The sequence below is a fragment of the Thamnophis elegans genome, chromosome 7 (assembly GCF_009769535.1).
Source record: "Thamnophis elegans isolate rThaEle1 chromosome 7, rThaEle1.pri, whole genome shotgun sequence".
Taxonomy (NCBI): Eukaryota; Metazoa; Chordata; class Lepidosauria; order Squamata; family Colubridae; genus Thamnophis; species Thamnophis elegans.
In genome coordinates, this window is record NC_045547.1 from 78,986,847 (window position 1) to 79,013,008 (window position 26,162).

The 26,162-nt window shown below is 40.3% G+C and overlaps 1 protein-coding gene across 8 annotated transcripts in view; it reads left to right on the forward strand.

Moving 5' to 3' along the window:
• Positions 1-3,249: 3,249 nt before the first annotated feature.
• Positions 3,250-26,162, forward strand: part of KMT2E (lysine methyltransferase 2E) — a 56,209-nt gene continuing 33,296 nt past the window's right edge. For 2 of the 8 annotated variants that reach the window (XM_032220827.1, XM_032220833.1), the window contains exons 1-9: positions 3,250-3,629; positions 14,436-14,620; positions 16,504-16,618; positions 17,779-18,008; positions 19,872-19,952; positions 21,278-21,336; positions 23,008-23,180; positions 24,012-24,050; positions 25,721-25,930. In XM_032220827.1, coding sequence (XP_032076718.1) covers positions 14,550-14,620; positions 16,504-16,618; positions 17,779-18,008; positions 19,872-19,952; positions 21,278-21,336; positions 23,008-23,180; positions 24,012-24,050; positions 25,721-25,930 — 978 coding nt within the window. In that variant the 5' untranslated portion in view covers positions 3,250-3,629; positions 14,436-14,549. Of the gene's footprint in view, positions 3,630-12,213; positions 12,298-13,252; positions 13,297-14,435; positions 14,621-16,503; positions 16,619-17,778; positions 18,009-19,871; positions 19,953-21,277; positions 21,337-23,007; positions 23,181-24,011; positions 24,051-25,720; positions 25,931-26,162 lie in introns of all 8 variants that reach the window. The other 6 variants (XM_032220832.1, XM_032220834.1, XM_032220828.1 and 3 more) reach the window with 5 other exon arrangements.

A 26,162-nucleotide genomic window follows, 5' to 3' on the forward strand; every position in this document is an offset into this window, starting at 1 on the left:
AAATTTGATACGTTCGAAACAACCAAATGGAAGCTACTAATGGGACAAGAAGCTTGTTTGCAAAGGAGGCTATGTAGCCCAGCCATGCATTTTTCAGACTATAATACAGTGGAATGAAAGCCCAGTTATCAAATTGCCATAAAATTCTTTTATCAATTTGTAATTTCTATATCACCAGTAATCAAAATTAAGAACTTTAGATAAGAGAATTTTAATTAACCAGCCTCTAAGTGCAGGTCATAATGTATATCCTATAATGGCCATTGGCTTGATATTTTCTAATGTTTAGATGCCATTTAATTAGTTTATTAAAATGACTAAGTGTTTATGTAGGGTTAGGTTAAGCAGGAAAGATTAACCATTATTGTACTTCAACCTCTGAAATGCAACACACACCAGCTACTTTCGATATTGCAGACTTGCTATTTTTAGAGCCTCGAAAGATTCCTCCAAAAACAAGTTAGCAAGAACAGAACTCTTCTTTCTGCCTACAGTCATACAAAGCTGGAAAAGCAAATCGGTGAAACACGACTTTAAAAAGAAACATCCTACATCTTACAACGAGGCAACACAAAATTGGATTATTATTTTTTGCAGCCAATTTACTTTTCGACCGTCTTGCAAAAAAACCTAAAGGCCCTTTTGGTACGATGCACAGATCTAGATGGCACTACCGATTTCCTACTGCAATCTCCATCCAAAGCTGTATCAAGGCCTGTTTTTCCGATCCAACGAATGCATTAAAAACTACAGGGGATCCCCCCCCCCATTTTCCTGAGACAAGAACAGCCGGCGAGTGAAAACGGGCCAAGATCGGAGAATGCAATTCTCAGCATTAAGGAAAAGGGCTCCCATCTTTGACCTGATTTCTCTTTCCAAAGATTTCTTTCAACGGGGGGGGGGGGATTGACTGCTCCTACGGCCCTTTGCAGCAGGCTTTCCCCTCCCTCGCCCCATTCTGCACCCACAAACACACCCGCCAAGGCTTGGCTCTTCCAGCCGGCAACTCCCTTCCATCCGGGCGGGCTGTCACGAGGGTGGATCGCTCCTCCCGCCGCGCAAAAGGCACCAGAGCAGGAGAAGGACGCGATCGGACGGGGGGGGGGAGGGGAGAGAAGGGAGGAAGGAACAGCCGCTTCCTGGACGCCCTTTACGGCGCTCCGCGGAGAGGGGGAAGCGGCGGTTGCTCGGGACAGCCGCGCGCATGCGCTAAAGAGGGCCGGGGGTGAGGGGGGCAAAGGCTCCATCGCTTCCACCGCCTTGAAAGGGAGAGCCCAGTAAAGCTCCCTGCTGCTGCTGTTGCCGCCGGCGCCGCCTTTTCCGGAGCGAGCTGAGGCGCAGCCAGCCGAGCCGTCGGAAGAATGCCGCCGCCTTGTCACGTGACCTCCGGCCGCCGTGCAGGCAGCAGCGCAGCGCCGCCCTCGCCCCCTCCAGGGAGAACGTTCCGCCATCTTGAATTGACGCAGTTACGAACTAACCGCTCGAAAAGAAGCCGCCGCATACAAACGCCCCCTCCGCGAAAGGAAATTGGGGAGTGGGGGAATGGGAATTACAACCGGCCGCGGACGACGCAACGCGGCCGCTTCTCCCCGGCGCCGCTCCGCTTTCCCCTCCCTTGCTGTCATGGCGCCCGTTTTCTTCTCTCCCTTTGCGCCAGCGGCCAAACCCCCCAACGACCGTCCTTCCCTCAGCCCTGCCCAAGCGGAGGCGTCTGCCCCTGCTGCAGGATGATGTCAGCATCTGCCAATCGGGACGCGCCTCTTCGGGGCGTCCTTACAGCCGATTGGCTGCTGCTCTTCAGGCTAAGCTTCCCTCCTCCCTCTCGGGCCACGCCCCTCGACTGAGGGTTGCTCGCCGCGGTTCGCTGCGGAGAAAAGGCCCGGCAGGGGGGAAAAAAGGAGGCGGGAAGGGCAGGGAGCAAGTTAAAAACGCCACACGCGCCCCCGACACCACAAGACGCTCCTCCAACCGCCGCCATTTCGTACTGAGAAAGACACCTCCCTCCGCTCCGCCAGACACAAATAAAAAATAAAAAAAATAGCCAGCGGGACTAGACAACGGGGGGCCAAAAAAACATCCATATATACACACTGACAAGACATTTAATCGCCCGCCCTTCTTTCACCCCCACCTCTGCGTACCCAGCGCCCCATTACAGCCGCCGCCTCAGGGTCCCGGCCGGGCAGCCAAGCAAAGCCTCTCTCCCGCCGCTTCTTCCTCCTGCTGCTGCTGCTGCGACGGGGAAACGAGCTATTCTAGCCTGCCCTTCTCCTTCCTCCTCCCCTCGGTTCTCCCGGCTCCATGAAAGCAGCGCCGAAGCCGCCAGCCCGGCTTTTATCTGGTGCCCCGAGTTTGCGCACTGAAAGGAGGCTCAGTCAGCCCCTGGTGGGCGTCGAATGAAACCCCAGCCCGCCTCCCCTCCCGAGCTCCGCAGCCGCAGAGACGGAGGGGTTTTTTTTCTGGGCCGGCGCCCGCGGAAAAGCCGAGGGGTGTCAGGGCGCCGAGCCGAACCCCCGCATCGTATCGTCCCCCCAAAGGCGCTCTGTCGCCCTCCTTCACAGCCCCTTGTGAAGAGAAGAAGCTCGGTGCGCCTTCCTCGGTCCCCCCGCTTCGGAGGGAGCGGGACGGAAAGTCCCTGCGCCTTTTGCAAGAGCGAGCAGCTCCTGGTCGGGGATCGGCGCGTCTTCGGCTCCTCCACACATTTTTGTCAGCCGATCAGGCCTCCTTTCCATCCCTCACCCGGGATCCGCCAGGCCCCCGTGCCTCCCACGCCGGCTGAGAGAAGCTAAAGATAGCGCTGTCATCCCGTTCACACACATCCCCCCACAACCACGAACGCAATCCAAACAAAGCGGCTCTTTTTCAAACTCTCCGGCCCGGCCTCTTCGCACAATAGCCCTCCCTCCCTCCCTCCCCTCCTCCATTTTCTCTCCCCCTCAGGCGGCACTCTTCGCTTTCCAGAGAGGGGGGGGGCGTTCCTCTCTCATCATCATCATCATCATCATCACCCCCCACCCCGCCCTGGCGAGACTTTCGTCGCCCACCCCATCCCTTTCCCATCTCCGACACGGACCCATCCTGCGCAGCCGGGGCTCGCCTTTTCAAGGGCAGCCCCCTTTTTCCCAGCTGCGAGCCCACAAGGAAAATGGCGGCTGTTTGGCTTCGCCCTGGTAACCCTGCCCCTGCCAGGCGGGGTGGGCGAACCCGTACGGCAGCGGGAGGAGGGGGAGGCGACGCCATTTTCCCAGAGAGAGAGAGAGAGAGGGAGAGAGCGAGCAAGAGAGAGAGAGAGAGAGAGAGAGGCAGTGACATCGGAAGGAGCGTAGGCGGCTGCGAGGAGGGAGACACGGGAGCCAGAGGAGCAGCGGCAGCGGCGGCGGCACGGGGGGCAACCAAGGGGTGGTCCGAGAAGCGGTTCGCAGCGTGGGGGGCCCTGTGCAGCCAAGCCAAGCCAGTTCAGGGGGGGTAGCTGCCTCCGACCCTCCTCCTCTCCCCGCAGCCTCTTCTCGCTCTCGCTCGCTCTCTCTCTCACCCGCGGGACCTCCGCAGCGGGACGGTTGCATTGTGGTGGCGGGGCCAAGCCAGGGGCTCGGGTCGGGGTGCCGCTGCCTGGCCGGTGATCATTCCAGGTGAGTTCGGGGCCGCCGCCGCCGCTATTTGTTATGGTGCGGTTGTCATGCCCGGAGGAAGGCGGGTGGGGGGGGGGGGAGAGAGGCAGAGGGAGCGTCTCTTCTTTCCCCGGAGCATCGCCGCCCTCCGGGGGTGGGGGGCGCGTCCGTCTGGGAGACCCTTTCTCAGAAAGGGAATTTTATTATTATCATCATCGTCATTATTTATTGTTAAAACTCCTGGCTTTTGCCTCCTCCTCCTCGTAACGCCTGTGTGTGTGTGTGTGTGTGTGTGTGAAGCGGGGAGGGTGTCACCTTTTAAACAACCGAGGAGAGTCGCTCCCCTCTTGTGAACATGGCGCGTTTTATTGTAAAAGCGGCGGAGATTTGCGTCCTTTCGTGGCAGTTTTTTTTTCCTTTTTAATCTCCTTCATCGTCGTATTTTGAGGGAACGGAGGGAGGAAAAAAGGCTTGACGGGGCCGCAGGGGGAAACCCCTCCCCCCTTCCCCGAGTGGATTAAAATAAAAGGGGGGGGTCTTTTCTGACAGGAGCCGACTTTTGTGAGGGGAAAGGCGGCTGTTCGTCGTCCCTTCAAACCTGCCTCCTTCCCCCCCCCCCACTCCGGAGGGGCCTAACTCATCCTCCGCTCCGGGCCAAACCGTTCTCTCTCGGCTGTAGGGACGGCGAGCCCGTCCCCGCTTCATGGGAGCGGACGAGGCGGACGCGGCTTTTTTTTATTTATATAATTTTATTTATAGCCGCCTCCGGGCGCTGGCGAAGGACCGCTCTTCCCTTTCTGGAGGAAGGGCGCGGAGGAGGAGGACGACGACGACAAGCTTCTTTCCCGGGGGGAGAAGAGTTGAGGGGAAAAGGGGTCGCTCCTGCTGCGGAACCGGAGGCGGTGGGGGGGGGGTGGGGGGTGGCGGCCGTGAGAGAAACAAACGGTCGGCGGAGCGAGGCGCCCGAAGTCCCCCCGGTCTCCTCAAGAGTCCTTTCGTCGCCTCCGAAGCGGTTGCTGCAAGCAAACGCCCGGCTGCCTCTTCGCCTCAGTTTTGTCAAAGAACGGGGCGCCCCCCCCCCCTCTCTTAACTGAGGACGGGGGGAGACAGAGCGGATAAAGCGGGGCCCGCCAAAGAGCGGTTGAGGGGAGGGGGGTGATCGGGAGAAGGGTCGGAGGGCGCGCTTCTCCTCAGGAGACGCGGGGCGTAAAATAAATGCCAACAACCAAACGCCGCCGCCGCCGCCATCCTCATCCTCACGACGAATAATAATAATAATAAATAAAGTGCCGTCAACAACTCTTACGTTTTTCGAAAACCCCCCCTCCTCTTTTGTCCTTTTAAGAGATTCTAAAAATGGCGGCCCCAAGGCTGATGTTGTGGTAATCTAATCAGATCGGGTCCTCCACACCCCATGCAGTGCGCTCTTTTTTTTTTGGTCTGCAGCAATGTTTTATAAAGGGCTGCTGCTGCTGCGTGGGTTTAATTAAATAAAACAAATAAAAAATTTTAAAGGTTTTTTTTTTTTAAAGGGGGGGAGGGGCTCTCGTGGACGAGAAATAATAATAATAACAACCCCACCTCGCCGGATCGCTTATTAAAAAAAAAATATTTATTTACTACGGTGGGGAAAGATGCTGCTATTGTTCCCGCTTGATTAATTTTATTGGGGCTGTTTTGTGAGGAAGGCGAATTGAGCCCAGAGCGATCTATCTTCCTCAGGGAGGGGAAAGGCGGACGGGTCCCTTGAAGCTGCTTGCGGTTTTCTCTCTCTCTCTTTAGTGTGTGTGTGTGTGAGAGAGAGAGAGTTCAGATACATTGCCATATTAATCTTTCCACTTTTTATTTTTAAAATGGTGGACAAGTAAGTTCCTTTGCTAAGATTCGTGTGGGGACTGTCTCTCTCTCCCACACGCCGAAAAATAAGGCTGAGGGGGGAGAGCCGATTATTTTAAAACGGTATTCCTATTGAAATGACCGTCAAAAAAATTTTTTTTTAATCTATTAATAGTATCTTGCTATAGGACAAAATATTCCAGAGTTCTCTGTTTCCTCTCCCTCCCTCCGGGAAATTACATAGATTTAAACTTGTGCTTTGCTCTCTCTCCTTTTGGATTTAAGTATATTTTAATGTTTCTACAGTTTTTTTCCTCCGTATCTGAAATTCACTTTTTGTGTGAAGATTATACTTAAGCTATTAATTTACATTGACTAATGAATAGTGATTAATGCAAAAGGCAAATACCAAGCTGTTTAGCTTCTCTCCTCCATAGTCCCCTTCAAAAATTTATTTTCCTATTCTTTTGAAGGACCTTTAAAGAAAAGTGTAGGAAACTTTGAGTTCCTTTTATTTATTTTTATTGTGCTATTTGTAGTGAAATACAAATATTACTTTAGGAAAACATTTTCTGCAGTGGCTAATAGTGGTAATATTTACTAGTATAATGCTAATAACTACTTTACATTAATGCTTTCTTTCTTTTAGACAATGACAGAGAATGGTATTTAGAAGGCTGATCATGTATGGCTTCAGTATATTGTGAGGCCTATAGCATGTAATGTATTGTCCTTAAATACTAATTTTGTCAGAAGAAACATTTTGCATCCTTTGGAACATACATAATTTCAGAACATGATTCCCAAGAATTGTGTAAAGATTGTGACAGTTTCTTGATAAAAGTGGTACCCATACCTTCATTTTGGTCATAATTTGTAATTAGTGGATTTTATTTATGCCTAAAATTGATTGGCTGAATTTATTGCTAATATTTGGTCTAAATGTGATTGCAAAACAAAATTTATAGTGACTTTCTGATTTGCTCTCATTGGTTTCTGACAGCAACTCTATGATTTTTGTTTAATTTGCTTAAGGAAGCTATGAGTAGAATTCTAGATTATATAGAAACCCATCTGTCAGTTCAGTCTTTTATATAGAAATGAAACCATCTTAAACCCTTTGTTCTACATTGCTCTCTTGTGACAATATTGCATTCCCTAGTAATAGGCTTTAAACTGCCCAAATAATTTCTGAAAAATTATTAATCAAGCATCCCAAATTTATACATCCTTAGTTTGAAATAAGACACTTTCTTCTACAGGATATTCTCTGTTCATAGAATTGTAAACAAGTATGATCCCGTGTATGTTTATTATAGAATAAGCATCTTGAATTTCCTGGAATTTGGTTTAAAATAAATAGAATTGCAATGTAAATGGCAATTTTGCTATAGATTCAGTTGGCTTCAGCAAATTCAAAATACTGTCTTTTAAAAATACTGTTCTTGCCCTTCTATTTCACTGATTGCATGGCAATCATCTCTGTTCTTAGTGGAGATGCTCTGTATGCAGATCTTGACTATTATGATCGTGAGTAATACATCATAGTAACATTTTTCAAAAAGAAAACAAAATAAATGATAATCGAACGCTTTTCCTAATGTATGAAGTTAAACAATGAGGCCTAACATAAGAATGTTTATTAAATAATTTCAGAAATTATTTGGCTATTTATGTATTGGTCAGGAATTAAGAAAATAAAACTCTTGAATAATAACATTCATCCTGAAATATGATTGATTCCTTGGATCTTCTTGTATTTTTAACACAATGTAGGACATAATGGGATTTAATAAATTATTACATGGTGCACATTATTTCCATATATGGATATTCAGGAATAGTTCTAATTTCCAGAGTCTATTCAAAACCAAGTCCTGTAATGTTCAGTGAAGCTTATTCCCAGGTATAGGATTGTAAAATTGTAATCATAGTACAATCCAAAAATATTTAACTGTTTTCCAAACTGTGGAAATGAAAACCTAAGACTATGCCCAGATCTCACTAAAATTTTACATGTTGGTATAAAGGAAGTATTGCTTTATTCCTGCTAGACTAAAAACTGCATAAATTATTTGATTTGCGATACATTTTAGTACCTCAAATTACATTAAAGTATGTGGTAAGCTCCAAAATATTCAATATTATTTTATTATGTGTTGTTGTCTCAATGTTGTATTTCCCCTTTCCCTGGTTTTCTGTGAGCCGCCCTGAGTCCCCTCAGGGAAAAGGGCGGCCTACAAATGCAAATAAAACCTAAAACCTAAACCTAAGTAGTTAAGCCTAGTTTAAATCCTAGCACTTGAGTATTGTCCAAATAATTAGAAAATACAAGAATGAATCAGTTTAAATCAGTGGTATGCTTTCTAATACACTAATTGGGAGGTAATAGATTATATTAGAAGGTGTTCTGATAATAATTATAGGATACAAAATGCCTTGGGATGTACTAGTAGATCTCTTGGTAATTTAGAGTGGATTGGCAAGGGTTTCCAATTCCCCATTGTTTGATAATAATAACAACATAAGGTTTCACCCCTTCCCCAAATAGATTACTGAAACTATTTTGTAGGAAAATAAAGTGGATTTATAATGTGTAACTATTACTCTGAATTTAATTCTGGTAGTGAAAATACCCAGAAGTCTCCTGTTTTGGATTAATGCCAATTGTTTTTCAACCCTGTAGAGCTCAGATGTAAAAAAAGAAAGTGGATCTTCAAGACTGAAATTTTTCTATTCTTACACCAGAATACATCTAAGATATAAAAAAATGAATTTTTGTAGCTCAAACTAAGCAAAAATACAGAGTAGTGAAGTTTCAGATGCTACAGTCCATTCTGTTCCTTTAATAAAAGGAGCCTCTGACCATAGAAAGGAACATGTCAAAATTTTGCCTGTGTAGAGAAAACATCTCCATGCTGGAGTTCCCCTCAAAATATTGACCAAGCAAACATCACATTAGAATATAATGTCTAGTATAGATAATGCACAATAAATTTTTGCTCTGGCTACCAAATATGTAATAGAAAACATAGTTTATTGTGCTATGTAATACTGGCAGTTTTAACTAGCTACCTTCTCAGTGGCTATCTTTTCAGTTGGCTATCAAGTTCCATTAGTTGTGAGTCCCAATATCTTTGAAATTAATCACTATTATGCATTCTGATTTAGTTGATTTAAAATTAATCTCATTTGCAGATTTTCTATCGGGATACTTTTTATATGTTCAAAGCATCAGAAATTTACTTGTGAAACAGTTACTATTTTGAAATATTACATTAAAGAGAATTAGATTTTGCATGTAGAATTGGCGATAGGTAATTCCTATTCTTATTAATTGAAATGAAATGATTTTTTTCATGTAAATTGTTAGATAATTGACAACTTTAACAGGAGTGATTTGTCAATCAAAACTTAGTCCCCAAAACATAATCTGGATTAGTTTTCTTTCTCCTTGATACTATGATATAAACCATTTTGATTGCTAGGCTTCCATTCTAAGTAAACTTTAGGATCTGTATTAATGATAGCATGTGGTATATAGCCACTGTTATGAAACCAAATAATTGTAGAGCTAAAAATATGCTTATTTTACTCTGGAAGACAACTGTCCTGTCATTTATTATATTTAAGAGAGCCAGTTTGGTCTAGTAGTTAAGGTGTTGTTTAGTAGCAGGAAAACCTGAATTGTAATCCTGCCCTGGGCACGAGAACCAACTGCATAACTTTGGGGCAGTTACTCTCTCAACCTTAAGCAAAAGACAGTGCCAAACCTTTTTGCAAAAGTGTTGCCTAGAAAACTGCAGGTTGTTCATGCAGTGTCTTGGAATCAGGACCCTCAAGGGGGAGGGGAAAACTTGGGCAAACATTGATATGCATGTCTTCTATTTTTTTTAAAAACCCACAGTGTTTTTATTCTGTGTCAAACAACAAAACTCCAATAATACAATGTTTTTTTAAAAATGTAGATCATGATAAAACTTTTCCTCATAACATTTGTAATGTTGCAAACCCGACAACATTTTTCTGTTTTCCTATTGCAGTTTCTTTAATAGAGATGGAAAAGGTTCTCAGTATTTGATTTCTTATACATAACATCTTGAATTGCCATATTACAATACTATGTGCATTCCTTTCAAAATGGCATTCTATCCTTTTAAAAAAGCATTCTTCTATCTGATCACTCCAAAACTGTTTTGCCATTTTTACATAATTTGGGTAACTGCTGTCTGTGTCAGTAATATTACTCTGTTCTGATCAGGTTCTCTGAAAAATGAGGAAAGATACTATAAATACTAGTTTATTTTGGAATGGTACTACCCTCTTTCCTGTAATTACTCTGTAATAGTATGGGCTATTATGGCTGTAGAAAAAAAATTAAAATTTTGTGCTGAATTTTGAACTACATCTGTGAAAATAAACATTTAAATGCTGAAGATTATCTGATTCATCTTAAGGACTAGGAGTCGAATTCTTTAGATAACTGTTTCTGGCATTTTGTCTCTTATCTATAGGATATACAATTCAGAAAGCCTTGGTTCCTTCATCCTGGACTGGAAAGGATGTAAACAGTGTGAGAGTGAACACACTGTACAGATAGGATTGCCAAGGGAACAAAGTTATAGATGTGAATCAAGATACCCATAAAGATAGGTTGGAGAATGTTGAAGAGAGCTAGCTAGCTTATATCCCAGTCGGTCTACGGATATTTACCATAGCAGCTTACAAGCTTAGTAAATTGCTGACCTGTTCTATTTGTTATAGTGCTGCCACTGCTGCACACTGCTAAACTGCTCTGCAGTTTTCAGTCTAGTAAGAATGAGATGACATGAGCAGTTGAGTCCTTTCTGACCTTTGAAAGCTGCTGATTCTGGCCTAGATCTTCAATCAAAACAGCTCTTTGTTCATAGACTACTACTCTGCTAAGCCACCTGTCTGCTTCCGGATGCCCAGGTTTAGCATATATGTAAGGGGAGGGGAGGGGAGGATGATATTAGAAAGTGAAAGGAGAAGCAAACATTGTAAATAAGAAAAAGCTGAAATTAAAAGTGCCATGATTGGTTTTTATTTTCTAATAGCATTTTCTATTCTTGGTGGCATGTCGAATACAAAATTCCCAGCTGGAAATATTTAGAATTCTTTGTACATAAATTACAAGTTACCTGGCACTGCAGAGAGAAAGGCAGAGAATGAAAGGCAGAGGGGAAAGGAGGGAGCGAGAGAGAAATAAGTAACATGAGTTAGCATTCATATATACTTGTAAATCAGTAAATCAAATTGTGATTTTTAATCGTAATTAGTTGCGTTTATTTTGCTTTGAAGGTGCTAGGATCAGATTGTCTTCTCAAGCAGTATTACAATTTAATATCGGGAATGGTAACAATATGTAACTTAGAATTCATTTAAGTTGTCATTGTTTTATCTTTCTACTTTTATTATATATATGTATTTACATTCTGAAGGCTTATGGCAATGCATTTGAAAGTCTCCCCATAGTTTATCCTTTTAGCAACCCCGTGTGTTATATTAGGTTGAGAGATGGCAACTGGCCTCAAATTATCCGAGTAAGCCTATTATCCTACATAGTCTGACTTTTGGTTGCTGGCTTTTGGGGGTTTTATGGTTTGTTTTACTTGGTTCTTATCACAGCAGGTAGCAGTATCTCAGTGATCTTAGCTGATTATTTAAAAAACAACCAAGCTAGGGTAAATATAGTTAGTACTTTGATATTATCAACACAAGGCCTATAGGCTACTTAAAAATGCAATGGCAAACTTTGATAGCCTTGTCAAGAAAACTACTTGAATGTGTTTTAGTCATCACCAGGAATTGAATCTGACTAAAGAGACTCTTTACCTCTACCTTTGTACAGTTCCTAGCTCGATTTTGCATATTATATATAGTAGTTTAGTAGCTTTTGAAGTCCTGAGCTTCTTTAATAGTATTACTGAAACTACCAGTTATAAAAAAAAATATTGGAATATATTATAAAGGGTACTCTACATTTATGTGTGGAAATATACAATATACATTTGTAATCAGTCTGATTAATTGCTATGTTCTTTTTGGCATATTTATATATATCCCACCTTTATTATTTTTACAAATAGCTCAAGGCAACAAACATTCAACACAGCAATCTCCTCCTATTTTCCCCACAACCCTGTGAGGGGAATGGGGCTGAGAGAGCCTGAATGGCCCCAGGTCACCTCACATGGCTTTCATGGCTAAGGCACCTAACTCACACATAGGGACACCCTTAATCAATTTAACATGTTTTTCAGTCAGTGATTTTCTAACATGCCGTGTGGCAAAGTTTTGTGCAGTGGTGTGGAAGATATGTGGGTATTGTTATTTAATATTCTCCATTTTGGTTTGTACCAAAAGTGGAAATATGTATGAATCTTGCCCAAAAAGGACTGTACACCAGTGCTGTAAACTACTACCAATCTTTCCTCACTTGAATGCTTCTCTTTCCTTTGGGAAAATCCTCTTTTGCTTGAAACAAAGAGGACTGTGTCTGCTATCTTGGCTGTCCATTGCAAACTACTATTACAGTACTGATCCATTAGCAAATTTTGTTCCAAAACTCTATTTTAGTCACTGCTATGCGATAAATATTCGTGTGAATTATTTCCTTGTTTGAAATATTTGAGATCACAATGCGTTTAAAATAGCTCCTGATACTGAATGAAGTTATATGGACAAGTTTTAATCTTTTAGAACATTGATATTAACAACATGGTTATAAGATGCCTATTGCTTTCAGGTAATAAAGATGGGTTACAGCAGTTGGTTGAACAACTTCATCCAGACAGTAGTAATGAATGGAACAACATCAGACTGCAAAGAGGTATCTAGTGAGAATTCCATAAAAACCAGTTCTGAATGTAGTGTAGTTATCTTCATTTAACTTCTTAACTGAACACCCAGAGTTTATGTCTTAACCAATTGGAAAATAGTTTGAAATTTTTCCAGTTGCAGACAGTGGGCCAACAATTCTATTCTAGGCTATATTTTAAAAGTAAATTATTTAACAAATTTTAAGCAGCAGAACTGACTGTTCTTAATGCTCCTTAAGTTGTCTTGATATGCTTCAAGATTTGGCATTTTTTAAAAGACTCAGGAAGATGAGCCCACATATAAAAACCCCTTTTGATCTTCTGGCTAACAGGACCTTTTTGACTTTTCAGTGAAGTTCTAAAAGAATATTTTACGCATATTAGTGCTATGTTCTTGGAGTTAGCTGTTTGCCTATTAGATCCTCTTCTCTTAAGTAGTAGTTGGAGCTACAGCTAATGCTTTCCCCCTTATAAAAATGTTAAAAGGGGGCAGGCATAATTGGGATGTGGAAGGCTTTATGACCTATTATGTTTGGTACATTAATTAAATTTAACCTTACTGATCCAAAGAGAATTTTTTAACTGAATATGATGCTATATTTCTTAAGTATTTACATCATTACAGCCAGACAAGATCTTAGCTAAAATTATTATTCTTGCATTTTATGTTCCTAATGAGCAGAGTGGAACATAGAAATCACTTTTTTTTTACAATTTTGGAGTGCTAACTTTAAAAAATAGCATTATTCAAAATACTGAATTAGATCTAGATTTAGTCATAGCGAAGAATGGTAATGGCTAACTTGTCCATTTGATTTCAGTTGGACCTATTCTAGATATTACTGAGCCCAAATCCAATCCATTAATTTAAAAATTATAATTGTGCAATATATATATGTAGTATCTCCTATTCAGTGAGACTTTTTCTGCTTAGAAACCAATTTTTTCTATTCTGCATTTTTCTAGCAGATGTGTCAGTTTCATTCCTGCTGAGGCAGTCAGAACAGATGGTAAGCAATGTAGTAGTTCAGACAAATTAGGTGTGCTTGGTATACAAATTTTAAGTTAGTAAATATTTTCTAATAGGGAGAACGATACAATGAATGCAAATTTTACAGCTCAATTGATGTAAGTAAGGCTTTTTTTTAAAAACTCAATAAAATAACTATTTGAATGGGCATCTTCATTTAAAAAATAGTTCATTGCAGAGACAAAAGTTTAAGGAAGATAAAAACTACATTTCCATGAGATCTAAGCATCACACTAAGGCAAAAAGGCTATTTTATCAATATTATATATTCAAATACTAATTATAATTAATTGTGATGAAAGTAACTTTTGGTTTTATGGAACTATAAATCCATCTTGCTTAGGATTAGGATTGTCAAAAGATGGCATATAGATTCAAAAGAATGTAAATAAATGAGAACACATAAACAATAAAGGTATATAACATTCTCCAGAAATGTCATGCAGGTGAAGTTTCATATTGAATAGTACTTGGGATAGATGGTTATCAGTTGAACCCTTAAGTGCAAAATCCTAAAGCATTCCCCCCATTTATAGAAATTTCTATAGGTGTTATACCTCTTTGACATCAGAACAGAAAGATGATTTACTCAGGTGGCTATTGTGAGGGGACTGGGGAAGACCTCAGAACTATAGGACTTCAACAAAGTTCGCCAAAAGGGGGAAAAGCAGGGCATTTTTCTGTCCCTAGCAGCAGGACTATTGTTCTTGACCACATTTATTAATCTCCAGTTCTAATGCTGGGGATGTAAATATTAGAGCAGAATAATGCAAATGAATTTACAAATTTTGATGTCTGAGCATTCTGCAGCTATACAGAATTACTAATCCAAATAAATAAGTTTATTTTGACATAAAGTTAACAAATGTGTATCAGGTTAGAAAAACTGCAGAGGTGCTTCATCACTGAGATTGTGTGATACATAATTAAGAAAAATGAATGTACTTGTATTATATATTAGACTGCAATATTAAACACAGTCAAGAATGTATCATTGAACTCAGTAAGATTTTGTTTGGATATATTTATACCATGAATCAATGTTTTCATTTTTAATGTTTAGATTCATTCTGGAAAAAAATATGTGACTTTTCAACTTCTGTTGTTGTTGTTGAACAGAGTTTGTGGATGCACTTAGATGTTTGCAATGAGCACTGTGGCTGGCATGCCCCAGTGTTTTGGATACCAATGCATAGAAATCCATAGTAAACGAATTTATCAGAAACGAACGTCATGAGCATAGTGGTCCCATTGGGGGTTGACACAGCAGAACCATCTTATTTGGAAATGGCTGCAGGCTCAGAGTAAGTATTGTAGCATTATAGCAACTTTGTTTTCCTGTTGTGTTACATTGTTTTCATTGATAGAATGCAGTATTTGTTACCAAATTTCAGTAGATTTGTTTTCTGCACCAAGTTAGTGTGCAGAAGGATTAATATTCATTGATAAAATAGATAAATCAGTTTGTTTTTTTTAAAAACTTTTTAAAAGTTTCAGCTTGGTAAACTTGGTAATTTAAATATGCTAAGGTATAATTATAATGTGACATTTAAGAATAGATTTTTTTTTTAAATGTTAACACCTCATCTTTTAAAACAAGTTTTTAAATTATATTTTCCATGAAGAAATTTTATATTTTACTTCTGGGTTATTTGGACTGTCCAGAATTAATATGTTCTAATAGAAACTGGGAGAAGGTGAGTTTCTGGATGCTGGTACATCCAAAAGGATGACTTATAAGATCTTTTCATTGAGTTTCTATTACAACAAACATGTTAGGATCTGGATGGGGGTGAACAAACTTGTGCTCAATCCCGATAAGACTGAGTGGCTTTGCATGTTGCCTCCGAAGGACTGCTTGGACAGTCCATCCTTAACCCTGGGGGATGAAAATTTACGCCCCCTCAGAGAGGGCTCGCAATTTGGGAGTCCTCCTGGATTCGCAGCTGAAACTGGAACATCATCTGTCGGCTGTGACCAGGGGGGCCTTTGCCCAAGTTCATCTGGTGCACCAATTGCGGCCCTATTTGGATCGGGAGGCACTTCAAACGGTCACTCACGCCCTTGTCACCTCGAGGCTGGATTATTGCAACGCGCTCTACATGGGGCTACCCTTGAAAAGCGTTCGGAGACTGCAGTTGGTTCAGAATGCGGCCGCGCAAGCGATATTGGGTGTGCAGAGGTACACCCACGTTACACCTGTCCTCCGTGAGCTGCACTGGCTACCAATTGGTCTCCGGACTCAATTCAAGGTGTTGGTTATCACCTTTAAAGCCCTACATGGCTTAGGGCCAGAGTACCTTTGAGACCGCCTGCTGCCACATACCTCCCAGCGGCCGGTAAGATCCCACAGATTGGGCCTCCTTCAGATGCCGTCAGCCAGACAGTGTCGGCTGGCGGGCCCTCGGAGGAGAGCCTTCTCTGTGGCTGCTCCGACTCTCTGGAACCAGCTGTCCCCGGAGATCCAGACCATACCCACTCTCATGGCCTTCAGGAAAGCTGTAAAAACTTGGCTGTTCCCCCAGGCCTGGGGCTGTTGACCTCACTGTTGAGGTCCAGCCCCGATTAGAATGAATGTATGAGGGTGTTGCTGTTTTTAAACTGTTTCTTTTCTCGTTATGTGTTTTTTTTTCTTCTTATTTTTTGTAAGCCGTCCAGAGTCCTTCGGGATTGGGCGGCATATAAATAAATTTAATTAAATAAATAAATAAATAATAAATAAATAAAAATCAACTTCTGTGGGAATTTGTGGAACTACTCTTATGCTACCACTAGATGTCACTGATGGAAACTACTGGGGTTTCAGATACTGTTAGCAACATATGGGATGACTCCTACGTCTCATATGTGATCACAGAAACAATAAGGATTATTGATGCTAATGTACTCTCTGCCTTGCCATCATTTTTGGTACAGCTGTGTTGTGTCGTACAACATTGTCCGTGTTATTAAAATTCATACAGTGTTCACTTGCTAGTATGTGTGCTTCAGTGGCAGTTTGGCATGAGTGACATAAGCAACATTTTCCCCAGTTTCTTCAGTAGGTTCCTTCAGAATGTTTCTCTGCATTGTATTGTATACATTTTCACAGTTGTTATATATGCTGCATTAATAAGAAAGAGAGAAACACACGCAGGAGCCGTTGAATGTGAAATTGTAATGTTTATCCACCTTTCTTGCTTTTCAGACCTGAATCTGTAGAAGCTAGCCCTGTGGTAGTTGAGAAGTCAAACAGTTATCCACACCAACTATATAATAACAGCTCTCATCATTCACACAGTTACATTGGTTTGCCTTATGCGGTATGTTCTTCTTTTTTTTTAAGCCTTTATTTTAGGTCCTTGTTAAGTTTCCAGACATTTAATTGTGTTTTAGCTAGTTGGTTTGGCTTGATATGAAAATAGTTCACTGACATATCCCAACTCTCAACGTCATTAGAAAAGAAGTTGGTTTTAATGGTTCTTTACAATTTTTACAATTTCTATCTATTTTTGTCATTGTTCTTTCTTAAACGGCATTGCTTTTATTACTGTTTTTACTAAATTTTCTTGAATAATAGAATTGGACTTATAAATAAACCTGAAGCTAAAATCACAATAGTTATGCCCTTGGCTAGCCTGATCTTGCAAACCTAGTCCTACAGCAATTAAAGCAGGAACTCTGGCCAGTAGAAAAAAAGCCAGCTCTGCCTTATTCGACATTATACTTCCTTTGATTGTTATGCCCTTAAACAAGTTACATTTTCCTTTAAAACGCAGCAAAGCTTTCCTACAACAAAGTCTCCAGTTGCATGTAAAGGAACCAGCAACTTGGAGTACTGAGAATAATATCAATTCAAGTCCATTTTAAACATGCATTACTGCTATGTCTTGTGCTCAAATAGAATTTGGCACAATTTTCTTGGCTGCTTTATCATTGCACAATAATCTGATCATATCTCTTTGTTTTAAGATAGCATCCTATAAAATAGTTGCTTGCAGTGATGAATTGATAAATTAGGCCTTTTTTTCTTCTCTGTAAATACTACCCTAAACCAATCACTATAACTATGTAGAAAAGTGGAGATTTTAATCCTGCATTGAAGGATCTTATGTTGTGTAATAATTGAACAACCCTGGTTTGTAATTAGTTTTACCCAGCAGCATGTTTTGTGATGCCTAACTATTTCCCACGGTATAAATATTAATGATAATCAGATTTTGTTTATTCAGGATGGGTAAGAAATCAACATTATAAAACCTCTGTTAGTAGTGTCAGAATGGATAAAGTAATATGCATTTACTTTTTAAAAGAAGCTAATTCGCTTCAGAGGTTTTAAACACATTTGTTTACATGATCGTGAGTGAGGTTGAGTTGGTGGGAGAAATGTTGAAAAGGCCAGGTTTATAATTCTATGCATGATTTTTTTTAAAAAAAAGGTCTTAATGAAAATATGAATGATTTTATGTAATTAATTTTTCAGGACCATAATTATGGCGCTCGTCCTCCTCCAACACCCCCAGCATCGCCGCCTCCTTCAGTTCTTATAAGCAAGAATGAAGTAGGCATATACACTGCTCCAAATTTTGATGAAACATCCAGTGCTACTACTATCAGCACATCTGAGGATGGAAGCTACGGCACTGATATAACTCGGTGCATTTGTGGATTCACCCATGACGATGGCTATATGATCTGTTGTGACAAATGCAGGTAAAATAGTCCATACGCACAAGCGTTTTGAAATGTTCCTACCCAGTATTATTACTATCAGCTCTGCTGGCCCTCTGGTTGCTCAGTGAGATTTCCTTCCTTTAACAAAGTATGTAGGCCATTTGGTAAACATGGCATTAATAGAAGCCACCACCATTTTGTCATTGTGTTGGCCACCATTTTGCACACAGGATGGATGGATGAGGCCATCAAGTCAGCAGAGTCACTCTGCAAGTGGGGATCGTGCTGAGGATCATAGCACAGAACTCATTGTTAGCCCCACAGTAAAGCAGGAGGCACTGGGTGATAAGTAGATAGGAGCCCTGGCGGCTCAGTGGTTACAATGCAGTATTGCCGGCTTACTCTGCCCATTGCCAGGAGTTCAATCCCATCCAATCCTGACTGGCTCAAGGTTGATTCAGCTTTCCAAGGTTGGTAAAATGAGGACCCAGATTGTTGGGGACAATATGCTGACTCTGCTTAGAGAGAGCCTGTAAAGTACAGTGAAGCGGTGTATAAGTCTAATCACTATTGCTGTTGCTAATGAACAAAGCTTTATTTTGTAGAATCTTGGTTATTAGTGTCACTTGTGTACTTCTAAAGGTACTGTATGACTTACAGACATGGTTGGAGTTGAATTAAAATCTCAGAGCACTGTAATGGGAAATCCTGGTGGCGATACTTTAAAAAAAAAACCCACACACATTAGCGAAACTTCAGGTTGCAAATGTGGGTTTTATTGGAGAAACTGCCATCCAGAAAAGTATCTGTGTGTAACCTTCTGAATGATCATATTGTTAAAAATGAAGAATAGGCAAGTGCGTGAAAGAAAGAAAGAAAGAAAGAAAGAAAGTTTGTACCTAGCTTGTAATAAAATGATCCCATCAGAACATTCTGTCCAAGCAGTGGGAACTTGAAATAAAGCTCATTGCTGTTATCTTTTGTCCTAGAGGATCATGCTGAGTGCTACCTTCTATCCCACCTGCAGAAGAATTAGCCAACATAAAACAAAGCAAACATTAAAAAAATTACCAGAGCAAACAAAGGAAGCCACAGCTAAGAATGGCTTTTGCAGTCTGACCTGCTTCTACAAATAGCTTTAGAATAAATCTAGAAGGAAGGTGTAGCCATGTAGTCACATTAATACAGCCTATGACCAAGAGCAAAAACATACTTTCCTGGCAATTGTCTTAATGCTTCTTCCAAACAAACATTCATGATGTACATATGTTGCCTCTGCCAACCTGCCTATACGTTAAACATATTAACAAAGCCATAAATTTTGCATTTGACTATTTCCACATTTGAGAGTACAACAATATTCATTACAATACACGTGCAGACTATAAACTCAGATTTGGTATTCCGTCTGAAAATAAAAGCACAACACAGAGGCGGACAGTAACATTGCTACCTTCTTCATAACAAATTATGTAAAAACAATAGTAAAAGTAGCCAGGCAAAAATGAATGAATGAATATACACACACACATCATCATCATCATCATCATCATCCCAGCCCTGTTCAGTTGGCTTTGGCCAATGGCAGAGGGTTGAAACTTGTGGCTGCTGCTTATCAGCTAATGCCTTCTGCAAGGCTTTGTGGCTTTAGAGGAATTACAGAAACAAAACAAGCCACGTGCAGGATATCCAAACACTCAGAAGAGAGTAATGTAGCATTGGCTACGTTGTTTAGAGAGGAGATTATTTGAAAAAGCAATAATTGAACACTCACTACATTTCAAGTGATAGCAGGTGTTAGGGAAATTAATTTTCTTTGGCCACAAGGAAACTTGAGTGAACTATCTAAACCTTGAAAAGTATGAAAATAACACTGTATTCTCTTCTTTTCTTTATTTTAAGTGTTTGGCAGCACATTGATTGCATGGGGATTGATAGGCAGCATATTCCTGACACATACCTTTGTGAGCGTTGCCAGCCTAGGTAAGTGGTAGATAATTGAAAATATATTATTTGTGTTGGCATATGATTTGAGACATGGACAAAATATGAGCAGATGAAGCAAAACCTCTCTTCTCCATTATAGTAATACATTTGAATATTATATTGACAAGTACAATTTATTTTAAAAGGTGGCATTCTTCGTTCAGTAAAAGGGGTGTCCAGAATAGTCCTTTTTCATAATGATATTTGAATTAAAGATTTGATATTTAATACCCATAGTGCAATATAGACACTGTTACTGTGTTACAAGAAACAGCCAGTCTAGGTTTTGAATATTGTCAGAATACACATCTTGCTTTATGGCAGGGGTGCCTAAATTCAAAGCCCGTGAAGTGCTTACATCTGGCCCGCGGGGTTGCTCTGGAAACAGAGAAGGACTGGCTCGCGATGCCTGTGCCAGCAAAAACAGAACTCGGGAGGGCCATGCGCATCCCCCCCCCCCCCCATTTTTGCTGGCTAAGGGTTGCAGGAGGCTGTCCCAGCCGAAAACAGAGCTCGGGAGCCCGTTTTTACTGGCAGAGGGCTTGGGCCACCACAGGTGACATTGAGCTGGTCACACCCACCCTGGTCACGCCCTCCTGGTCCCCATGAGGTCAAGCACAACCCTGATGTGACCCCTTAATGAAATCGAGTTTGACATCACTACTTTAGGGAGTTTAGTCTGTCTCTTTACATATGAAGTAGTGGGGGTTGCAGGCGGTACGTTCTGGTACGGGCATGCTGGAGCACCGGGTACCATTCCGGTACGGTGCTCCGGAGGGCCCACACGCCCGAGCTCCATACCTGTCCTTTAATCCTTTGGCACTTCTGCACATGCCACATATGGCACCTGCGAAACACTCCACCGAGCAGCTAGAGCGTCGCGGAGGCCTCGCAGGCAGGTACGATGCATGTGTGCGCTGTGCGCGTCCATGTGGGCGATACTGCACACAGTTGAAATGGGATCCAGAACCCACCACTGATATGAAGCTGGAATACTAAAGTAGCAAAGATTTAGATGTCACTGCATTGCTAAGTTCTTTGCTTTGAAACTGATCCTTTCTACCAAGTATAAAATTCCCAGAGTGGAGAGCTCCAGGTTAAAAATTTGATACATTTCCTCTGGTTCTCTTCACACAATATTTGCCAATTTTTTTTTAAAGTATTCAAACAGCAAAAATAAATTAATTAGTAGGGTGAGTGGATACAGCCATTTTTATTTTAATTGTTTATTACATTTAATACACATATACCATTCATTTAAAAAACTTGATGTTCAAAATCTTAATATTTACTCAGTTTCTTTTTTTCCCTATTTTTAAAAGGAGCTTAGATAAGGAAAGAGCAGTGTTGCTCCAGCGTAGAAAAAGAGAAAATATGTCAGGTAGGTAAAAAAAAAATCATTAAATTCTAAAGTTTGTTCTTGGTAATTACATGGATCCCAAGCACTCTGTTACTGTTGACACTCCCCCCTTATTGGTCTTGTATTTTTGCTAAAAAATAAACATCCTTTAATAGCGTATAGATGGAATGTTTTTATTTGCTAATAAAACCTGTTTGTATGCAAATAACTCACCAGCTTTTATGCAAATAAATTAACAATATTTGTTTACAGAACTTTTGAATATTTTCCTTCCTAAAACAAATGGACAATGTTTAATTTTAACCAATTTTTGTAAAATTAGTTCCTTTATTTATTTTGCAATATTTGTCAACTATTCCAATAATTGAACACTCTGCTACAACACTGAGAAATAAAATACAGAGCAAAAGTAATGACAAAATACAGGAACTAGGAATCAGTCAGAACCAAATAGAATAAAATGGCATTAAACACCTTGGTGTGTTTTCTTATATAATGTTGCCGCAAAATGAAGTATTAGGTTTATATGCGGTTGATCCTGAAATGGGGAAATACCAAATCTGCTTATCTGGCAATATCCTCTCTTCAGGGGTAAAAGCTGCTATAATAGTTAGCATGCCTCATCTCATAACTTTCTAGGTCAGATTTGGTTTATTTTTTTTATGTTTCTCTCTGAATATTGTGGTGTGTTTAAATATGCTCAATGAATGTTGCTGCATTTTTTTCTGCTTTAGGAAGAAATAGGCTTAGTTCTTATAATGGATAATGAGGGATTTTTTTTCAATAGTGGAAGATTTTTTTTAGAGTTATAAAATATATGATTGAATCAAAATACATATTTCCAAACTGCAAGCCACTTATAAATTTAACACAGCCTTTGAGAAACTGATGAAGACACAGAAGAGACATTTGCATATGCTAAAAGAGACCTTACTTCTTTGCTAATTGTTTTGTTTGACTTCTGCTGACAGTTCCTACAGGCAGTGAAGCAACTAATAATTAGAAGTTGATTGTGACCTTTTATTATAAAGATCACCATGTGTATGATACCCTTTCCTGTTTTTAATTACTTTTTGCATTATGAGTTTACAGTGGCATTAGAGGGCCTTTTGGGAAGAAAACACAAATGATAACCAATGTTTCCAATTTATTTGGAATCTAAAAGAATAAGTCTTACCTTTAGGAAAAGTTGTTGACTAAGATTAGTTTCCCCATTAATTGAAAGGACATTATCTTTATCGTATTAGTATGATTGTAACTATTGTAAAACATATTTTCCTGTAGTCATTTTTTTTCCAAGTTGTTATACTTAGTCTAAAACCTTGCATCCTAATATTTGTTTTAAATACAATATGAGAAGAGAACCCTTACATTTGGGTTAAAACTTACATAAGTATATGAATTTATAATTGAGAGGTAATTTGATATAAACTATGCTCAGTATATGGAAATCTTTCAGTGCTTCTGGAAAAATTGAAGCTTTATTGAATTTAAAGAAACCACAAATCTAAACATTTTTTTGTCACTGGAGCCCATGATCAAATAAATGTTAATATTATCAACTCCTTGTTTTCCTTTTACATAAATTTTGATAATTGTATATGGAATTAATAGTTTATACAATCTACGATTTTAATTCATGGAATATTTCAGTACCGTGAGATAATTTCCTCTTTCGTTTGTATTTTAAAGATGGGGATACCAGTGCAACAGAAAGTGGTGATGAAGTTCCTGTAGAATTATATACTGCTTTTCAACATACACCAACTACAATTACGCTAACTGCTACACGAGTTACAAAGGTCACAGATAAGAAAAGGAAAAAAAGTGGAGAGAAAGAGCAAACCATCACAAAATGTAAAAAAGTAAGCTAAAATCTAATGCTGATTTTGATATATCGATTTTAAAACTGCCTTCATGGAGGTGGTTTCATGTAAATGTTAAAAAGAAGTTGAGAGAGCCCTGTGGCAGCTCACAAAGCAAAGGCCATGAGCTGGACTTCTCACTCCCTTCCCACACCAATTGGGACAGGCCTTGGGGGAAGGAGGTGAGCCAGCACAGAACTGCCCCCCCCCCTCTTTAGGTCATCACAAAAGAATAGCCATGATCAATGATATTGTAAGGGCCATCACCTCCATCCTGCCACTGTTTTGTTTCTATATCTCGGCCTGAAACCTGACTGGAAAGGGTCCAGATAGTCCATTTCCTCTGGGGTTGCAACACCCCAGCTTCTGGATGAGGAAGATTGGATGAAAATTGTTCAGAACAGGGGAATCTAGCAATGGCTTCTTAAGGAAGAGATGGCACCAGCACCTCTTTAAAAGGTGCCAGGAATACAAGGTTTATGGTCGGTTGCTCAGCACCTCTTAGATACTGTAGTCTCCAAAATATAATCTCTGATATTTAGAAATGGGTCATTAAAGAGGCAGAGCTTTGAACTTCCTTTCAAAAAGAAAGTTTGAAGGATCTCCTCACTTGATTCCAAAAAGGGATATTGGTAACAAGAACTGGTCAGTATTGAAAATAAGGCCAAGCACTTATTTTGGGGGTCAAAAGAAAGGTTGATGGTCGGTTGCTCAGCTTTATAGTGCCGCAGAAGGATTTTTGTCTTTCAAGCAAGATGAATATATTCAGGCGAATCCTCCTTCAGAGAATATTTATTTTAATCTTGTATGCTGATGTAATTTTTTTTCCAGGCTTTCCGTGAAGGTTCTAGAAAATCTTCAAGAGTTAAGGTAAAACATTTATGTTCTTGTTACTATTTATTTCACTATATTCTTTTGTTCATTGATTAACGGGTACTAGAGGGTTGGTTGTCAAGCTATGTTTTATACTATTTAAAATCTTTAAATCTTCATATTTCTAAAACTAATGCCTAAGGGGGCCAATAACATCAAATGTTCATAAAACATTAACACTATTAAAATTAGATACAATGTAAATGCTATGTAATACAAAAAACCATAAGAGATGTATGAATATTATCTGTAATGCAATTAAGCTACTCCAAGTAACTTGAAGGGCAGTTAATAAACTAGTATTCACCAGTATGGATGCTTGCTAGATGTGTAGACTGCATTCCCAATCTTCTCTACACTGGGCATGCTGCCTGGGGAATTTGAGGATTTGAACTCCGCATATCTGCCAGATGCCAAATATAGGATAGTTGTAAGATGACAGCTTCATCTACAACACATGCTTTCAAGGGCAGCTTTGTGTTCCTGAAGGTAGAACACTTGCAGAGATGGAATGAGGTGGATTGCTGAGAAAAGACTTTCCAGAGCCAAGGAAGAGCCTATTAAAAAGGCTGATTCCAATTCTGAGCGTTGTTAAATGCCCTTTGAAATCCTCTCACAGTAGAGTTCATATAAAAACCATATATTGTTTAAGGGGACAGAAAGAAATGTGTTGGGAGGGAAAACAGGCCATATTCAAAACAAATGGGAGATACCTAGCACTGAACCTCACTTCTTTAAGAGAAATTAAAACCACAAAAAAAAAAAAGTCCCCAAATCTTAATTAAAGAGCTATGGTGGTGCAGTGGTTAGAATGCAGTATTGTAGGCAAACTCACTGCTCACTGCTAGGAGTTTGAACCTGACCGGTTCAAGGTTGACTTAGCCTTCCATCCTTCCAAGGTCGATAAAATGAGGACCCAGATTGTTGAAAGCAATACGCTGATTCTGCAAACTGCTTAGAGAGAGTTATAAAGCATTATGAAGCAGTATATAAGTCTTGCATGCTATTGCTATCTAAGCCATGCAAGCGCAGTGCTTAGAATGCAGTATTGAAAACTAACTGCCCACAGCCAGGAGTTCAATTCTGATCAGCTCAAGGTTGACTCAGCCTTCCATCCTTCTGAGGTTGGTAAAATGAAGACCCAGATAGTTGAGGGCAATATGCTGATTCTGTAAACTGCTTAGAGCTGTAAAGCGCTATGAAGCAATATATAAATCTCTACGTGCTATTGCTATTAATCTAATAGAAATGTCTGTATGTTGCAACTACAGAAATGCTGTCATTTGTGTACAATTGTACTGGACCATTAGCACTGATCAGCTGAATAACATAGTATTGACAATCTCGCTTCCATAAGTTAAAGCAGTTGGGTTTCGTGGGATTAAGAACCTGTGAACAGGCAAACTGACAAAAACCTAGGAAAGTGAAGAGTAACTTTGAGGTTTTTATTTCAGTTAAAGATGGGGCGCAGGAGCAGGATTTGATTGAAACTCCAGGGGAAGGTATGGTGAATGTCAAGAGACCATATCATTGAGCCCTTAATTTTGTAAAAAAGTTGCTAAGTTTCATACATCTTGTGCACGAATTAGGTAATTATGTTTTTCACAGATGTTTTGAGTCAGCTGGCTCTGAAAGCACCCTAATTTTATGTTTGTATTTTCATGTAGGGCTCGGCTCCAGAGATTGATCCTTCTGATATTTCAAACTTTGGGTGGGAAACTAAAATCAAGGCTTGGATGGATCGGTACGAAGAAGCAAACAACAATCAATACAGTGAAGGTGTTCAGAGAGAGGCCCAGCGAATAGTTTTGAGATTAGGAAATGGAGATGAAAAAGAGATGGTCACCAGCAACTCAATCTTCAAACCTCCAGTAGAGGTATATGAATGCATATTGAAGGAACCTTTAATGTTACATAGCATTAAAATTTTGCATTTCTTTATACAAAAAGGTATAATATTGAAGGTGTGGCTTCCCCCTTCCTTATGAACAGCCATTTGTTTATTTATTTGTCATGTATTTATTTACTTTCTAAAATAGCCAACTATTGGTGGAAAACGGTGTCCAGTGATGACTTCTAATTATCACAATAAATACTTCACCATTTAAA